This window comes from Athene noctua, chromosome 15 (genome assembly GCF_965140245.1).
Source record: "Athene noctua chromosome 15, bAthNoc1.hap1.1, whole genome shotgun sequence".
Lineage (NCBI taxonomy): Eukaryota > Metazoa > Chordata > Aves > Strigiformes > Strigidae > Athene > Athene noctua.
The window spans coordinates 14,624,940-14,641,550 of record NC_134051.1 but is presented as its reverse complement, the minus strand read 5'-3'; the positions used below and the strand labels follow the sequence as shown (position 1 = coordinate 14,641,550).

The 16,611-nt window shown below is 35.2% G+C and overlaps 1 protein-coding gene across 5 annotated transcripts in view; it reads left to right on the top strand.

Moving 5' to 3' along the window:
* The window catches only part of PARN (poly(A)-specific ribonuclease), a 63,051-nt gene extending 47,295 nt beyond the window's left edge, over positions 1-15,756 (top strand). For all 5 annotated transcript variants that reach the window (XM_074918887.1, XM_074918885.1, XM_074918888.1 and 2 more), the window contains 3 exons: positions 5,044-5,233; positions 11,982-12,175; positions 14,817-15,756. In XM_074918887.1, the coding sequence (XP_074774988.1) occupies positions 5,044-5,233; positions 11,982-12,175; positions 14,817-14,869 (437 nt within the window). In that variant the 3' untranslated portion in view covers positions 14,870-15,756. The remainder of the gene's footprint in view (positions 1-5,043; positions 5,234-11,981; positions 12,176-14,816) is intronic.
* The last annotated feature ends 855 nt before the right edge of the window (positions 15,757-16,611 follow it).

Genomic DNA, 16,611 nt, shown 5'->3' with positions numbered 1-16,611 from the left:
TAGCAAAGGGTGTGCTGAAGACATCCAGCTCAACAAAATAGCTGCCTTGCTAGTGTGGGTTGATGACCAAGGATTTAAAGAAACCTGTCAGTCATATGTAGGTGTCTTACACTGGTAAATTAATGAGGCCTTAAATCTGCTTTGACAGTAACAGTGTTAGGTGGATGTACTTTCCTAGAACTTCACTGTGCAGTTGATCGGATTGGTGATGGCATTGGTGTGAGCATTCCAGATGAAAAGAATTAAAAACAAATTAAATAAACCAAGCCCCAAAACAAAATCACGAAAGAAAACACAAGCAACCAAAACCACAAATAAACCTGCAGGATTTAAGGAAATATTTGGTTTTTTCTGTTGAAATACAAATGCATTTGAATCCTTTAGACCTACTAACTGTCAAAAGTAACACAGTTTAACTAAACTTTTGTAACCAGATTTAGGAAAGTGATCTAATCCACTGCATGTAGGGTGGTTTTTTTTTTTTTTAAATTATTATTTTGTTAGAGCTAAGAGTAAGATACTGTATAAGGCAGTTATTCTCAGAATCACTTCTTTCCTGCGGAGGAACCATACTTGTTTTGTAGTCTTCTCGATTCTTCTGCATGCCTGTGAAATTTTGAAAATCACCGAGTAATACAGTAAAGTACCCAGCTAGTTTAAAACTTGATTCTTTGTATGTACTGGGAGAGAAGAAAGCACAAAGATTGTAAGATTGAAATACAGAAATATAGTGCAGATTCAATGAGTGCCATAATTCATAATTAGCTACATGGACTTACTTCAATTGAAGAAACATTAAGAAAGAAAACTAAATAGAGTAATTTATTGGTAGGAATCAGTATAGCCTGCCTCCTTCCTAATCCTAAAAATTGCTTATAGTTGTAAGAACTCTTCATTCAGTCTGGTGAGGAAGGGAAAGCTGTCCCAGTGCTGTCCTTGCTCTTTACAGTGTTCTTTGTTTTGGCTTTCAGATCAGACTGTATTAAGAAAAAAATTAATGGTAACGGAGTAATTTATATCATACATTTATGCTTGTTTGGCATGTGCTGGTCCTTTTGGAGGTGGACCAAGGGTTTCATTTCACCAAGGATTTTTGTAGTAGTACATAGTGCGTGGTTCCAGCCCCCTTGCCAGCTTTGCTTCCTTGTTTTAGGCAAGGGATGGCCAAGGAACTAGTGAATGGGGGTGAGATTGGGAACAGCCTAGTTTACATGTTTAGATGGAGCAAAGAGGCTGTGATGGGACCAGGTTTGAAAATGAACTAGTTTGACTAACAAAAGAAAAATGCATTTGATAAGGAAATGCATGCATTGAAAAAAACCACTGGGATAAAGAATCAGAAATGAATAATGGGACATAGCTTGGTTAAGATGGGGAAAACTGCTGCCTAATGGTAGCGGAGACAAACAATTAAAAAAAGGAGTACTGCCTTGCCAGAGAGAATAGGATACAGTGAGTTTAATACTGAGGAACGTTTAGGGTTATGATAGATTGCAAGACCAGTATGAGATAAAGGCACACCCTGAAAAGACTGAACTGGGAAAAAGACAAATTAGAGAGGGGTAGGATAAGAGCAGAAATCAGCAGAAATGTTGGCTAATTAGTGAGAATTCTGACAGGTTCGTGCATCTCTTTCTGAGAGAAGTCAGCAGAGCGTGTGCCCAGTACTTTTTATATTGAGTCAACTCTAGTGACTTCTGTAATTCTAGTGAGAGAGCCTGGATTTAAAAGTGCATTTAAAATTTCTGGTCTGACTAGTTGTGTGTGTAACTGTGATGCCTTGCAGCAGAAACTGTCCAGGTGTGCTTAACAGTCTGAAAACTGCATATAGGTTAAAAAAAACCCACATCAATATTGCTATGATAATTTCACTAATATTTAAGATATATAGGTGAATTATGCTTATGCATTGATAAAGTCCATGGCCATGTGATCACATACTGTTTCTTTTGGATTTATGGCTTCTCTAGGAATATGTTAATACATTTTGCTGTGTAGGAGCACAACCCTGATTGAATGCTCTGCGTAGAAGATAATTTAATTCTAGTTCCATTAATTTAAAAGATGTGATGTTGAGTCTTCTGCTTTCTGTTTATAAAACACACAGATAGCACTGCTTCAGCTCATGAGCTTTACTTTGAAACACTGGACAATGCCATCATGAAAAAAGTACACATGCAAACTTCTGCTTTTTAAAGGTGGTGTGAATAGGACGTGGAAGTCAATGACTAAGGCTTGTGGAACCATACAATGAGTAATGAGAATAAAACAATATACTGAATTAGCTACTCGCTAATTGAACGCTGTTGATCCGACTGAGGCAGCAGTCCCATGATGTAAATAGAACATGATCAGATAAGATTAACGTGGCTTCTATGCAGAGGTCACATTAAGGCTTCACAGGTGAATTTTTACTTTAGTATTTCATAAAATTGAGTGTTTAGTATTGCAGCCTTAATCTGTGTAGTTCTGTGTATTTAGTTTATACATTGTGGGTTTTTTACCTACATAGTTCACTTACATATTTGTCTGTTTATTAAGCAGCTTAATATTGTCAGTGGCCATCTGTCAGGATTTTGCTCTGCTTAACAGTAAGGACTTGGTGAAAGAGTAGCTTTGTACCACATTCCTCTTGGATTACTCAATGACAGCCTTTTTAATACCTTGCCTAATAACTAGGGAAGATGCCATGCTCTCGAAATGCTTTTCCTAAAATAATGTGCAATTACTGTTGTTCTACTATGAGGCAGAAACAAGTTTACAGCTGCAACTAGTGTAATGAAATGCAGCTATGTGGTGTTGGTTACTAGGTCGGGTTTCTCGCAGAAAGATTTGTCTTCTCTCTTACGACTGAAATAAGTGAAGAACCCCCCTAAGTTCTCTTTAGTTTGTCAGAATTCACAAAGCATTCTAGCAATGCATTTCTTCTATTGGCAATGCAGAGCCATGTAACTCTTTATTTGGCAACATGGACATCATTCATCAAAAAAGCATCAGAGAAAATGTATTTTAAACTTTTACAGGGACCTGCTCTTCAGTTCAGGACCCTGCAAGACTGATTTATCTGTGTGACTCCTTAGACTTTTCCATACGCTTTCATTTTCACTTCAGTGCATGAAGAAATATATTCAGTATATAAATTTTTGTTACATATATATGTACATGCATATATTTGCATGTCTATGTGTAATATGAATGGATTGTTATAAAACACAGGCTTTATTTCAAGAAAGCAGAGTTGTCTTTGTTGAAAAATATTGACTATTGCACAGGTTTATTTTGAAATTGTCTTTAGGTTGCATAAGGGTGTATTTTCCCCCCCCCCCTTACATAAAGGGTGGGTTTGTCAGGGAATTAAATAGAAGAGCCATAACTTTGGCTCTTGGTTTGTAGTAAAACAAATAATGTGAAATGGTTATTGTGTTTTAAGAAATCACTGTTTATCAGATGATCCGTGGTAACTGTGTACTTGATTTTAGCAAGTAAAAACATGCTTGAGTTTAACTAAACAAATTTTACCCTGAGGAATGTCAGCTGGCATGCAATAACTCCAGTGAGCATTATTAATTCATTCATGATGCCTGCACCATAACTTCATGGGCAATAAATATATCCCTAATTCTTACAAACAGATCCTATAACTTCACAATTCAAAACAAATACAAGGGGTGTGAAAGGAGGTATGCATAACATCTCTTTGGTTAGTGCAACAATCTCATGAGTCTATTAGTTGTAATTGCTGGTATCTATTTTGGGGATTAAATATACAACAATGTTGCCCAGTTTTATATGTGTTTGAAAGACTCTGCAGCATCTATATGCCATGAGGGGTATTATAGGTAGTTCATTTCACAGTAGCCTGGCCAATACGCAGGATAGTCATCTATTCTGAAAGAGGAAAAAAACCCAAATCCACCTATCTTTCTCACCTTTTCTGAATTGTGTTGTTGGAGCTTGCTATTTCTAGTGCCTGGGCTAGAGGTATTACGGAATAGCTGTGTTGAAGATGACAGCACTTCAACTAGAATCAGAAAGTTGAGTATGCATCTGAAATTTCTACAAAAAGATTTGAATTACATCATAAAATCAGGATTTTGTCTCTGCTATTATGGTATTTTAAAATGCGCAGCCCAGGTATATGAAAAACAATCTATTTTCTTTTGGTTTGTTTTATGTTTAAACTGGTTTACTTGTTGGTTTACAATGCTTTCAGTGAGTTAGATTGAAAACAGCAGAGGACACCAGTTGACAGTCAGTTTAATTTGCTGATTCATCTATTATAGTGATGGCTTCAGGCCAGAGCTTGGCTTGCAGACTAAAGGCTGAGAGCTGTGAAGATGCTGGGACTTAAAGGAATGTTGGTAAATTGTTGCTGAGTGAAGGCAGTGAAAGTTTATTCTTTATTTTTGAAGTGATTCTAATTTTGCATTGACAGAAATCCTTCAGCCTTGAACTTGGAGTCTTTTTTAGTCAAATGGAGACCAAACATTAGAAAGATACAAGGATGGAACAGCTGGATATTAGTTAAGTGCTGCTTCCACGAATATCTTGTGCAACCAAAAACGCAGCTCAAATAAGCTTATGTTTCACAGCAATCAAACAGAGTTTTGGCAAAGGCTTTGCAAATGTCGTCTTTTCCTGGCAGACTTGCAAAATAAACCTGCTGGGTTAAGTAATGAGACTAAAAGGGAAAAAATCCAGGAAATCTTTTCTTGCCAACAAGCAATCTGGAAGAGGGTTGTGACTGAAGAATTGATGGTTTCTAATTTAAAAGAAAAGTCCTAAGCAGATTTAACCCTTTTTGTATGAAGTCTGGCTCTGAGAATAGTTTTAAATCTCTAATTCAAACATACTATGTGAATTTAGAGTATGGCATTTTCTTTTTTAAAAAAATCACTAACAATGGAACCAGAAGTTGTTTATATGAACAGAACAAATAGCTCACTGCCTTCCTGCCTTCTGGTTTTCAAAATAAAATTTCAGGAGAGGGCATGCTGTCATTTAACAGTGTTTTTTATATAATATCACTCTTCTTCCCCGTAGCTGTAAACACCAGCAAGTATGCTGAAAGTTACAGGATCCAGACATACGCAGAATATGTTGAGAAAAAACATGAAGAAAAACAGGCAAAGAGAAAATGTACGGAAGATAGTTGGAAGGAGATGGAGAGAAAGCGGTTAAAAACTCAGTGCACGCCTTACGTTTCCCAGAGTCGATACTACTGTGTTAACAGGTGAGACTTTTCCTGCATTGCCAGCTCTTGTATTTTTATTGCATTTTTATTAGAAGTCTAGAAGTTTTCAGGTAGTTCTTAACCAATAGGTGACTCATTTTCTCTACATATTTCTTTGCTTATAAATCACTGGTATATCAGCTGTCACAAGAATATAGGAAAAGGAGCAGAGGGAGTTTTGTCACAAATGTGATTAAGCAAATTTTTAAAATATTGGCATCTTGAGGGCAGGTTGAATCACAGCTTCTGAGCTTGATGTAGCAGTACTATTTCTTACAACTAAAATAAAATAAGTATTTTCTTTATTCATTTGACACCTCTAAATGGCTTGCGTTGTCTGGAAATTTAGCTGTCATCTTACAACCTTGTAAAGGCTATCTGTCTTGGGTTTTGGATGACTTTCCATGGTGATAATACTGCCACAGAGAAGGCTGTAAATTGCCACCTTGAGCAGACATGATGAAGTCGTCCTTATGCTTCAGAAAAAGGAAGGCAAAACAGTGCTACTTGCATGGCTTTAAGATTTCGATGTAAAACTTGAAAAGGGTTTTTGTTAATTATTTAAGGACGATTCAAGTCAGGAAATGCCAGTTTTGATTTTAGTACAGTATGTTGCTGTGTGTATTTCTTGTTCTGTTTTTACCCTCTCGTATTAATGACAGGTTTCGGATATGATGGTAACAGGAGGCTTCTTTCTCAGTTATCTGTGTAGCTGTAAATGGAGAGGGTCTTCTAGTGTTAATGTAATTGTATAATTAACCTCTCCAGTTATTGCCATTCTTTCTCTTCCCCTCTGCCATTCTATCTATTCTATATAAAAAGAAGTTTCAGTGAACTGCTTAAGTTACATTTCTGTAAGGTGGTGTTTTGGGTTTTTTGTTGTTTGGTTGGTTTTGTTGGGGGGCGGGTGGGTTGGGATTTTTTCCTCCTGTCTAGACAGACCAAATGAGATGGTCATAAACCCAACACTGAGCTCTTTCTGCTTTATCTTTCTTTGGAATGCTGTGATAAGTTCTAGCTCTCATTATATTTTCCTGTAAATGTTATCTGTCATGTAACAAATATACTAAACTTGTTCTGTTCTTCTCACTTACATGAGCTTATGATTTGCCTACTTTGCAAAATCAAATGCAGGTGTGTATTTTGGCTAGCTGTCAAATGTTCATGGCTTTTGTCATGGTGGGAATTCTAAATGTGTTAGAGACATGTTTGATCCCTAAAAACCATATGGAGGAACCTGGTGATAAAATCCGTATCAAATGAAGTTTAATTGAACTGTTGTACTTAGGAAAACGTGGGAGTGTGCATCCTGTGAAGAGCTGAGGAGCTCTAAAGATTGTCCAGGCACTGGTTTATATGTGGCTGAGGTTTAGGTCTATAAGTCTGTATTAAATAGTCTGAAAATACTTAACACATCTTGAATCTACTGCAAAGAACTACTAAGACCTAGTTTTATTTCTCCTAGAGGGAAGTATCTCTTCTCAATGAACATTGCATTTTGGGTATCTCACAGATTCTAGACAGATGGTAAGAGTGGCAGCTTATGGTTTGAACCATAGACAACTTATTTTTTTAACATATACTTTGGAAACCAGTAAATGTAGAAAGCTGATTTGTTGTTATCTTGCAGAGAAGTTTGAGGACTACTTCCAAACGTATAATTTGGAAAAATGCTGAAAAAAATTTTCTGTGGCTTCTTTCCTTAAGATCATGATATATGGCAGTGAGTTGTATACCTAAGCGCTTCATCTCCTTGAAAATTTTTAATCTATATTATAGTGTTTTAAAATTCCACAAGAGCAGCCTTGGTTTTAGATGTTCAGCACTTTGATAGCCTTGGATAGTAGCCTTTATTTTGTTGATAGAACTTTTTTGTCAGTGATACTACCTATATTTTTGTTCTATTATTATTCCATTAATAAAGAGGTTTGGTTCTGTCCTCAGTTCCCTTTCATGCAGATCTTTTGACATGTTTTTCTTAATTTTATTTTTATTTGTTACTACTTAGATTGTGTTCTCTTGTCAATTAGTCTTTTGTAAATGTTTCCTCTTAGGTGTAATCTGGTTAGGTGTAACATGGAACTGCAAACCTAGTGGTCTTTCAGTTCAGTCAGGATGAGCATTTTTCTTTTGTTTCCAGGCAAAGACACCTCAAAACTATTATTTTTTAATATATTATCTATAACCATTTTTATAAAGATACAATAAATAAAACATAAATATGAATAGTTATATAAAGCAATTGGGACAAATATATATGTGTGTGCATGTATATGTGTGTCTACTTGTCCAGATTGATTTGAATCATGTATAGTTGAGGCCTCAATACTGTGATGTATCTAGCAGCTGATCTCTTATAATAGCTTCATGTTACTACATCCTTTATTTATTTATTATTTAATAAGCTTGCTGCATCAGTTTCTGCCAGGGAGCACAGCTGCAGAATAGCTGTTCTTCTCCGTGATGACAGTATATCCTGGCTACTTTTTTCATTCAGTAGTGAAGTTATTGTGCATTTCTTGTAAGGAACTTCTGTCTTAAACTGACAGATTGTGAAGTTTGTAGGAGAAGTTCTTTAATGCCTTCTCACTAAAAAAACCCCTATAGTCCCATATTATAAAGGAACTACTCTTCAGAAAATACAGTCTAATGGTATTAATAGCAGCCACAGGGTAAAATAACTTAAAATTAATATTTACTACTTGCATATAACTTATTACTACTGCTAGATATCGAAGTTAATTTTAATGGAAATATGCCTGATTATGGTCAGATGGAGAAGTAGAGGGAAAACCGACGCATTTGACAAAACTTGAAGTAGTTAATAAGATCACCTTCTCTAGAGCTGTTCGCTATGCGGAACACACTTTTGTAACGGATGCGTCATGGCCTCGTGTGTATTATACAGTACCAACCATGTTGTGCTTAGCAAATAACTGCCTGCCAGCTCCGCCATGGCTGCTAAATCCTGCATGGATTTAAGATATTTTCCTTAGCTAAATAGTGTTAAACCGTAGCATGAAAAATCAGATAGGGTACGTTCTATGTAAAACTAGATATTGTCCTCTACTTGTTTTTACTTATTCTAATTTTCCTGATCATCCTCTAGGAATGAGTAAAATAGAACAAGGCTAATGCAAAAGACACTAGTATGAAGTACAGAAAAGCAATAATGTCATTTTACCTTACAAATTTTCTAGCTAAACCCAGGAGTTCTGCATCTTCTGTCAAGTCGGGGTGCTGTTTGTAGCACCCCTTCCTTGAATGCCTTTATTTTGCTAAGAATAGTTTATCTCATTTTTGAAATGTTCCTGTATTTCTGCTGATGATTTTTGTTTGTTTGTTTTTAATATAAATGTTTGTTTATAGTGGTTTATTACTAAATAAAGGATAAGAATTGGGAAAAGCTGAGCATTAGATATGGGTAATAAGTACTGCAAGTAAATTATTATAGTATTTCAGTATTCTAGTGTTATTTCAGATGATATCACCTGCTCTTAAGCTGACATGACTGATTTTTATGATGGGTCAGTAACTACTCCCCTCCACACCCCCCATGTTGTTCAAAGTGACAAGAGAACACAGGGTTTATGTTTTTGTTTGAATGAAATTTGCTTGAACTTGGAGGTCTGAATATACCCAGGCCGATTTGAGATGCTCTGTTGTGATGACAGTGGTCCTTTTAAAAGCAGGACAGGCAGTTCCAAAACAGAAAATAATGTTGCGTCATCATAATTGTTTTCCCACCTTTTGCCCCCCTTCTGCTTGCTGATTCTTTCAAAATAATTAGCATAATGTACTAGTTGGATTGTTGCTATTTAGTAGCTGAAATGATACTAAAAAATTCACTGGTGGTTTGATCAGGTGGAGTCTGTGGTCTTTCTGGCAGTAGAGTGATATGTAAGTCCTCCACATCCTGTTGATTAATCAAATTGTGTTTAGTACTAATGTTGCTAGTCATACTGCTGGAAATTAACAAAATACTGTATTTTTTGTTGTTAATCTTAAGATTGTACTTAATAGGAATAGAAATAAAGAATAAAATCTAGATTTTTCTGTTTCTACCACTGTCTTCCAGTGGCATTCCTCCTCATTGGGTTTGCCTGTGGGCTGGCATTAAAATAAGCCAACAGAAGGGAGAGGTTGGGGAAGGAGGACGAGTGGAAACTGCTGTCACTGAAGAGGCTTGGAACCCCACCTGCCATCGTCACTGACTGATGGGAAAGCTATATTGTGTTCTCTGAGTGGATTTGCCAGCTGGCAGTGTATGATGGGCTTTTCTTCTTGGTGGGGTGTTTTGGTGTCATGCTTGCCCCCCTTACCCCACAGTCTGCCCCCCCCCCCCCCCCCAGCAAACAAAAAAACCCAAACAACTTGGCTAGTAATTTTATTTTTAAAAATGAGAACAATTTCAATATACAGAAGAAATTTCAGAACCTTTAAAGATAGATTCTTTGAAAAATAATAATAATTACTGCCTGAATCAGTTGAGGACCCTAAACAGGTATATCTGAATGGCATAATTACTGATAGCTATTAGTTTGTTTGGTCCTTCCACTTTGTTTAGTTATTTCTCAGAGTAAGGAAATTAAGACAGGAAATATTCCAAAAGAGCTGGTATAATTAGAAAACAACTTTCCTCTGAGTAGTGCTCTGACTGGCATATACAACCATACTGATTTGCTACTATTACTAAGTGAAGAAATAATGTTGCTGTAGTCCTTGAATCTTATTTTAGGTCAAAGAAGAAGACACAAAAAAATCAACCATTAGCCATCTAGAATCCATACCATCAATGAATGAATGTAGAATAAAATTAATATTTTGTGAGAAAGCAAGACATCAACAACTCTTGATTATAAAATATACAGATTTTTGATTTTGTGCTGCTGGTTTTAGGTTTTTTTTTCCCCTTAATTTATCTGCAGGAGGATCATAAGGCCTAAAATTATTGTTTACTTTGTACTTTGGTACACAGCTAGATGTGCGCTGAAGGTCAAGAACTTGTTGCTTCTTATTTGCAGTAACTTCTAAAGAGTCTGAGTTGAAAAAAATGAAATTCAGCCATAAGATCTTTCAAAAGGGAACTTCTTCCTGCAGTGAATTTAAGTTCCCTTCTAAGAGCCAAGTGCTCATAATATGTCTAAGAAATCCTGCGTTCATAAGTTTTTCTTCTTTATGTATTTTTCAGAATATCTTTCCCCAAAGTAGAATTCTTACAAACTTTTCTAAACAATGTTTTAAAAAAATATGTAGTAGCTTTTTATTTTCTAAATGCTGCTTTTTTTTTTCCCTAGACTTTTTTTCTTTCCAAACCTAGTTTTTGCCTGTTTTACAATTTTGCAGTGTGTATGTAGGATAAACAGTCCTATCCAGCTTTTTGGCTTGCATCTTTTACATCGGTAGGTGCAGTGTGACTCAAAATGATTTGTAAGAAGTCATGCAAGAAGGCCTTCTGTGTGTGAATGTTTGGAGGAAAAGCCATCTATTCATCAAAGTAAATGGTGTTTGTGCTTCTAAAGTGGAAGTAAGAGCATGAGGCGTAATCATATGTTTCATGTTTGTTTATTGCCTTTGGATATCCCAGAAAGAGTCTGTTTTAAATTGCAAAATGTTCAGCTGAAAAAATTCTACTTCAAAGCCAAAACTATTTAACAGTCTTTTAGCTGAAACCTTATTGAAACACGATAATTCCCTGCTATTACTGATCAAAAAGGAAAAAATAAAGTAGCTTGTAAAGTTTTGTTCTATAACTCGGTATTAATTTGTATTTAAATAAAAGAATACAACATGGCTTAGATGCCTACAGCCATTTTGTGTAGTTCTTAATGAAAAACTAAAGGTTAGTACCTTTTTTTTAGAAGGTACCCTTTATTTAGAAGTTGGTTGTTCTAAAAGAGCACTAAAATAAATATTTGAGTAGCTGACATTCACATACCTAGAAGTTTATGGGAACTGTTTCTGTAATTAGCCCCTTTGCTACTGCATTCTTTCTTATACTCATGCTAATTTGATTTTAATATTGTCATTTGTCTTTCAAGGAAACTTAATAGCATGCCAGTTGAACAAAAATGTATGCAATGCTGTTTTGATGTATGCTGAATGAAATGGAGCTCTCAAGTTCATCCTCATACTGTATTAGTCAGGCTTCATTCAAATACTACCGATGAAATGAGTGTGCAATTTTTTGTGCTTTTTATTTTACCAGCCTGTTGGATGGTAGGACTCTTCACTTTAAGGAATGATTTAAAGTTTATTGTGTGAATCTTGATAGTTTTCTCTACCTTTATATAACAGAAATGCTTTCAAAACTGCATATAGTTCCAGGAGAGTTAGCATGTACAGTCCTTCAATGTCAGGATGTGTGTTTGAGGCTTAACAGTTGTGTATAACTTAGTGTCTATTGAGAATTCCTTATGAGAGCTTTCATAATTTAAGAGAATAAAAATTAAAATTAAGCAGGGATAGAGAACAGCTTTAATTACATTCGAGTTGAGTGATGTCATCAGAATAGCAACTAAGCCTGAGGCACCTATAGCACAAAGAATTAATCCCTTCATGTACATAAGATTGGATTGATAGCCAATTTATGGAATTTTATAGTTAAGTCAGGTCTTCCAAATAATGTAATTTCATGGTACACTACTTAATACAGTTTATTCTACTACCTTCCTAAGCATTTAATAGATGTACAACAACTAGTACCTATGTAATAGTTGTTCATAGTCATATTTCTTCTACATTTCAGTTTTACAGGTACCAGTATGGTGGGAAAGAGAAGCATGAGTCCTATTCAGGAAGAAACTGGTTCTGATGATATGGAAGAGGGAGAAAGCCAAGATCCAGAATATGATCAGACTGAGTCCTGTGCAGAGTCACTTCCAGATGGTAAGAAGAGATCCAAAAAGTTCAAAAAGATCAAGACAGAACAAGTTCCAGCAGGTAAGCACAATGTTCATGCTCATGGTTTTCTGTTCTGGAACTACCCTAGGCCTGAACAGGATTTAAGTTGTTTTCTTGAATGTCTTAACTTACTGCAAAATAACTTATGACAGTGACTTACTCTAACATACATAAGTCCAGAAAAGTTATTTAAACTGAAGATTGAATCATACAAAAATTGTAAAAAAAACCAAACAAACAAACAAACAACAAAACCCAACCAAAACCAAAAAAACCCTTAAACGAACCAACCCCATCTGAGACCAACCAAAGGAAACAGGATGTAATTGATTTTTTTTTTGCTTTCTTCCTTAAAATAAAGATATTTGAATATTTTTAGCTATTAATCTTTTTTTTTAAAATGTGACTTTCTAGCTAAGGTTATCCCATATGTTTTGCATATTGTAAACAAAGTTGAAGGAATTCTGGAAGTAGGATGCTAGAGTAGGTTTCCCTGTTAATCCAGAAATTTATCACCAAATGTAAGGTTAACTTAACGTGGATGTTTTCTCTTAAGCTCAATTGGATAGTCATAGCATACTTGAATGCACATAATTTGACCTGCCAGATGAGTGTCATTAGAGAACCTCTGTTGCTTGCAAATGAGTCCAGTTTTAATAAACCTACCTGTTGCCCTGAAAGACAATATATGTGCCCTTTTAATTATTAGCACTTTAAGACTACATATCCTGATAATGTTGCAGTAACATCCCTTATTTACAGTTATTTGTGAGATAAGATATTTCTGTAAATTGAAAAAACAATGGAATTTCTCAGTCTGGTCAGAATATTATTTAAAATTGAGTCAGAACTTTGACAGTCTACCTGTGTGTCCCTCACCACTCCTCTGGCACGCTGCTTGCCACAAAGCTGTTTTACGTTGAGTGCAGCTTGACCCAGTCAGACTGCTGGTTTATATCCACCGGTATGAATAACTAGGCTGCAACTCTACTGAAAACGTTCCTCTCTAGAACATTTCCTGAGAATGTGTTGACTTCCTGAGACAGTTGAAGGAGTAAGGTGCCAGACAGGTGCTGATCTACTGGGCCCTTAAACTGATGCAGGCCCTTTAACTTTCTGGGTGCTTTGTATTTATGAATCACTTAGCTGTGGTTTTTTTTTTTTTCTGATAACATTTGGCAAGATCGTGATGAAAAGTGAGTGTGTTTAAAATCCCTTTCAAACATACTCACCCTTAACAGTTCTTGTAGTCTAGCACACGCTCTGAGTGAGCCTTTGCTTATTTGAAAGGCTTACTGGGCTGTGAGCAGGTCATTCACATTCCATGGACTGAGTTGGTGAAGCTTGAGGAATCTCACTTTCAGTAAACGAGTAGTTTTTTGTTGTAAAAGTATTGAATTGTGGATTTGCTCAGGTGCTAATTTTTTTTTCTTTCTTCTGTTATGTATTTTATATTTTTTCTTTTTTTAATATGCTTTAGAACTCACAATGTAATGCTTGAAACATCAATAGTGTTTCTAATACAAATTATAAACTCAAATAATCTTTTTCTTCTGTAAACTGTTTTGAAGTATATTTTAGTCTATGTAATGTTCTGTGTAGTATTTGTAACCATAGCCTTTATTGTTCTTCATCTGGTTGGAGACTTTTCAGCTAGGGTTGATGTAAGGGGTTTTTTGCAGACTTCAATACCTATATAATTTTTAGCCGAAGTACTGTGAACTGTATGTCTGACTAAACACAGGCAGGTGAGAATGACCTCTTTCACCTGATATTTTTGCTAGGTTGTGTGAATTACTGCAGCCTGAAAAAAAAAATAATTAAATAAATAGGTTGCATAAATTTAAACCTCAACAGATTTGATTTTTATTGATCTATTTATTGTTGATTCAACTTTTCTTAGTAATTTCTGACAGATATTTAATATACTATATTTAAAAATTAAGTCATATAACTGTTGGTCATCTGGAGCACTGCCTATATTGAGGTTTATTCAAATATTAATATTAATAGTTAACACTTCATTTCGGTATCTGATTTAGTGAGTGTTATCCAAAAAGTGGTATTGTATAACACACATCCTTTCTCCTAATTTGATAGAGGAAAATCTTTTTTAGCTGATTCAAAAGCTGTGCTTGGGAATGGCTTTCTTCTTGTAGTTCAGTAAGATGGTTTCAAAATGACAAGACTGTCTACTGTTATTCCAGCTATAAAATTCATGCTCTGTATTTGGCATTATGGAAATATACATTCTTGGTATTAGTGATTTCATCTTTCTTCTCCAATTAATTTGGACTGCAAATCTTCTTCACTGTCTTAACTGCCTTAAGACTAGCTGCAAGTACACTTGGAAAATTAGTATTATGTAACTATTATGCCACTTATTGCAAAAACAAATTACTTGGATCAAAAATATTAGTTGATTGCAAAATATAATATTTACCATTTGGGTAAGAAACTTAGCATTAGCTTTTTTTTAAGTGCCTACTCATAAATGGTTTCTTGGTTTCCCTTTGTAAATATTGACTTGCCAGTAATGTATCTAGAGCCTCTCTCTACAGGAGAAAATACATCTTTGTATGCTCTGACAGAATAAAATGATTCTTGATTTAATTTTTATTTCTTTCAGTGTTTGTATATTGAAGTCTTAAATATATTGTTCCATGACTCTGTCTTTTAGGAAGCCTCACAACTAGTTCCACTGGAATTTTTGAAGTCCCTGAAACATGGTAGGAAACAACTGCCTTAACAAGTGGAATTGATTGAAAGCAGTTGCAAGAATACACCTCTTGGAAGCCATACTTTATTTAAATAAAGTGGTGTTAACAAAGCAGTATGTGTCCTGAAAATCAGTTTAATTATTTTAAACTGTTTACTGAACAATCATTGTCAATTTTACTTGTGTGTATATTAACTAGTATATGATTCGTTGTTGATCATGTGAAATCCTTGCTGTCGTAAATGATGTTAGACTTAAGAAGCAAGACTAAATGTATTTTGGTAACCTACTTTGGCATGCTAGCTATGAAATGTACAAAAAGAACTGGCACTCTATGATTTCGTGCTAGGCTGTTTCCTGTGCTTGAAGGGAGTTACCACAAATCTCCTAATCTTAAGCTATTTTTTCACGCAATATCAGTATGCTGTCAGCATTCTTGAAACAGGTAGAACTGCAGTTTCACATATTGCTTTCTACCAGTTACTTTATCTGGAAATCTTTTTCAGTTTTCCATTCCCTACCCCCACCCCCTGTGCAGCCAGTATTCATCTAAATACCAAGTTTATACATACCTTACCCTTTCAAAAAACTGTAATTTACAAGATTATCAAACATTGATTTCCTGGTGGGAGGTAGTTTTTCTTTGTTTTCCCATCTATTGCTGTTTTTACTCTTAAGTCTTGATCTGTTTCTTCCCCCCCTTTCTTCCCCAGCTTGTGGGGGTTTTGTAAAAATGTTTTTTGGTACCTGTGACAAACCTGCTAACTGCACCAGCCCTTTATTTGTTTAAAAAATGATCTGCATTGGTAGATTTCAGAAAATGTTTGATATTTAACATTTTTGTATCATGGAAATAAAAACAAAATATGTATTTCCATAAAATGAAAATTAAAGACATTTTCTTAGGAACTGGTTGGTTTTATTATTTATTAGCTTCTAAAATTTTTTAGTGAACTTTTTGTTTTTTTAAATATAACAGTTTTTTGTCAGCCTGTGATTAGCATACCCTTTTGCTCCATGGACTACTTTCAAGATATCTCTGATATGTAACCAAGAAAAGCAAGCCTGTTGTCATAAGATTTAAATCGCTATGCATTTCCCTTGGAGGGGGAACAAAAAAGAAGAGTTCTACAAATCAGCAAGTTCAAAACCATTGCTGTGGAGGAGCGCAGTATTAAGAACAATTCATCAGATTGTATTTACATTAGAATGGGAACCACGGTCGTTTAAACAATGCAATAACCTGTTTGAAGTTATGTCAAAATTTGTGGGTTTTTAAATGACTGAGAGTGCTATCTTGAACTTGCATTGCAAAGGGAAAAATAATTTGAAGACGTTAAATATGAGATGTTTTATTTCTAACCTTGGAATAGTACCAGAAGTAGTATAATTAAGTTGTTGGGTTTTTAATAGCCGCAAAATCATCACATTCTCATACTAAAATGTGGGAAAGAAGATCGTGTTGTTAGTGATGCAAAGGGAAATTAGTAACTGAACGCTTCTGCTCCCAAGGATCCAAAGACTTTTCTTCTCTGAGACTCATGACCTTAGGAGTAAATACTTAAGTCACTTTTGAGTATCCAAACCTACAAAGCAACTGCAAATTTAGTTCTCAGAATATATGTAACACTTAAAGAAAAGTTATATAAAATTTTCATTTCTTATGGAGATGATTCAGGTAACTTATACAGTGTTCTATCCAAATGTTGAGGATGTATTAACTATATATCCTAAAGAACTGGCGTACGTGATTTGG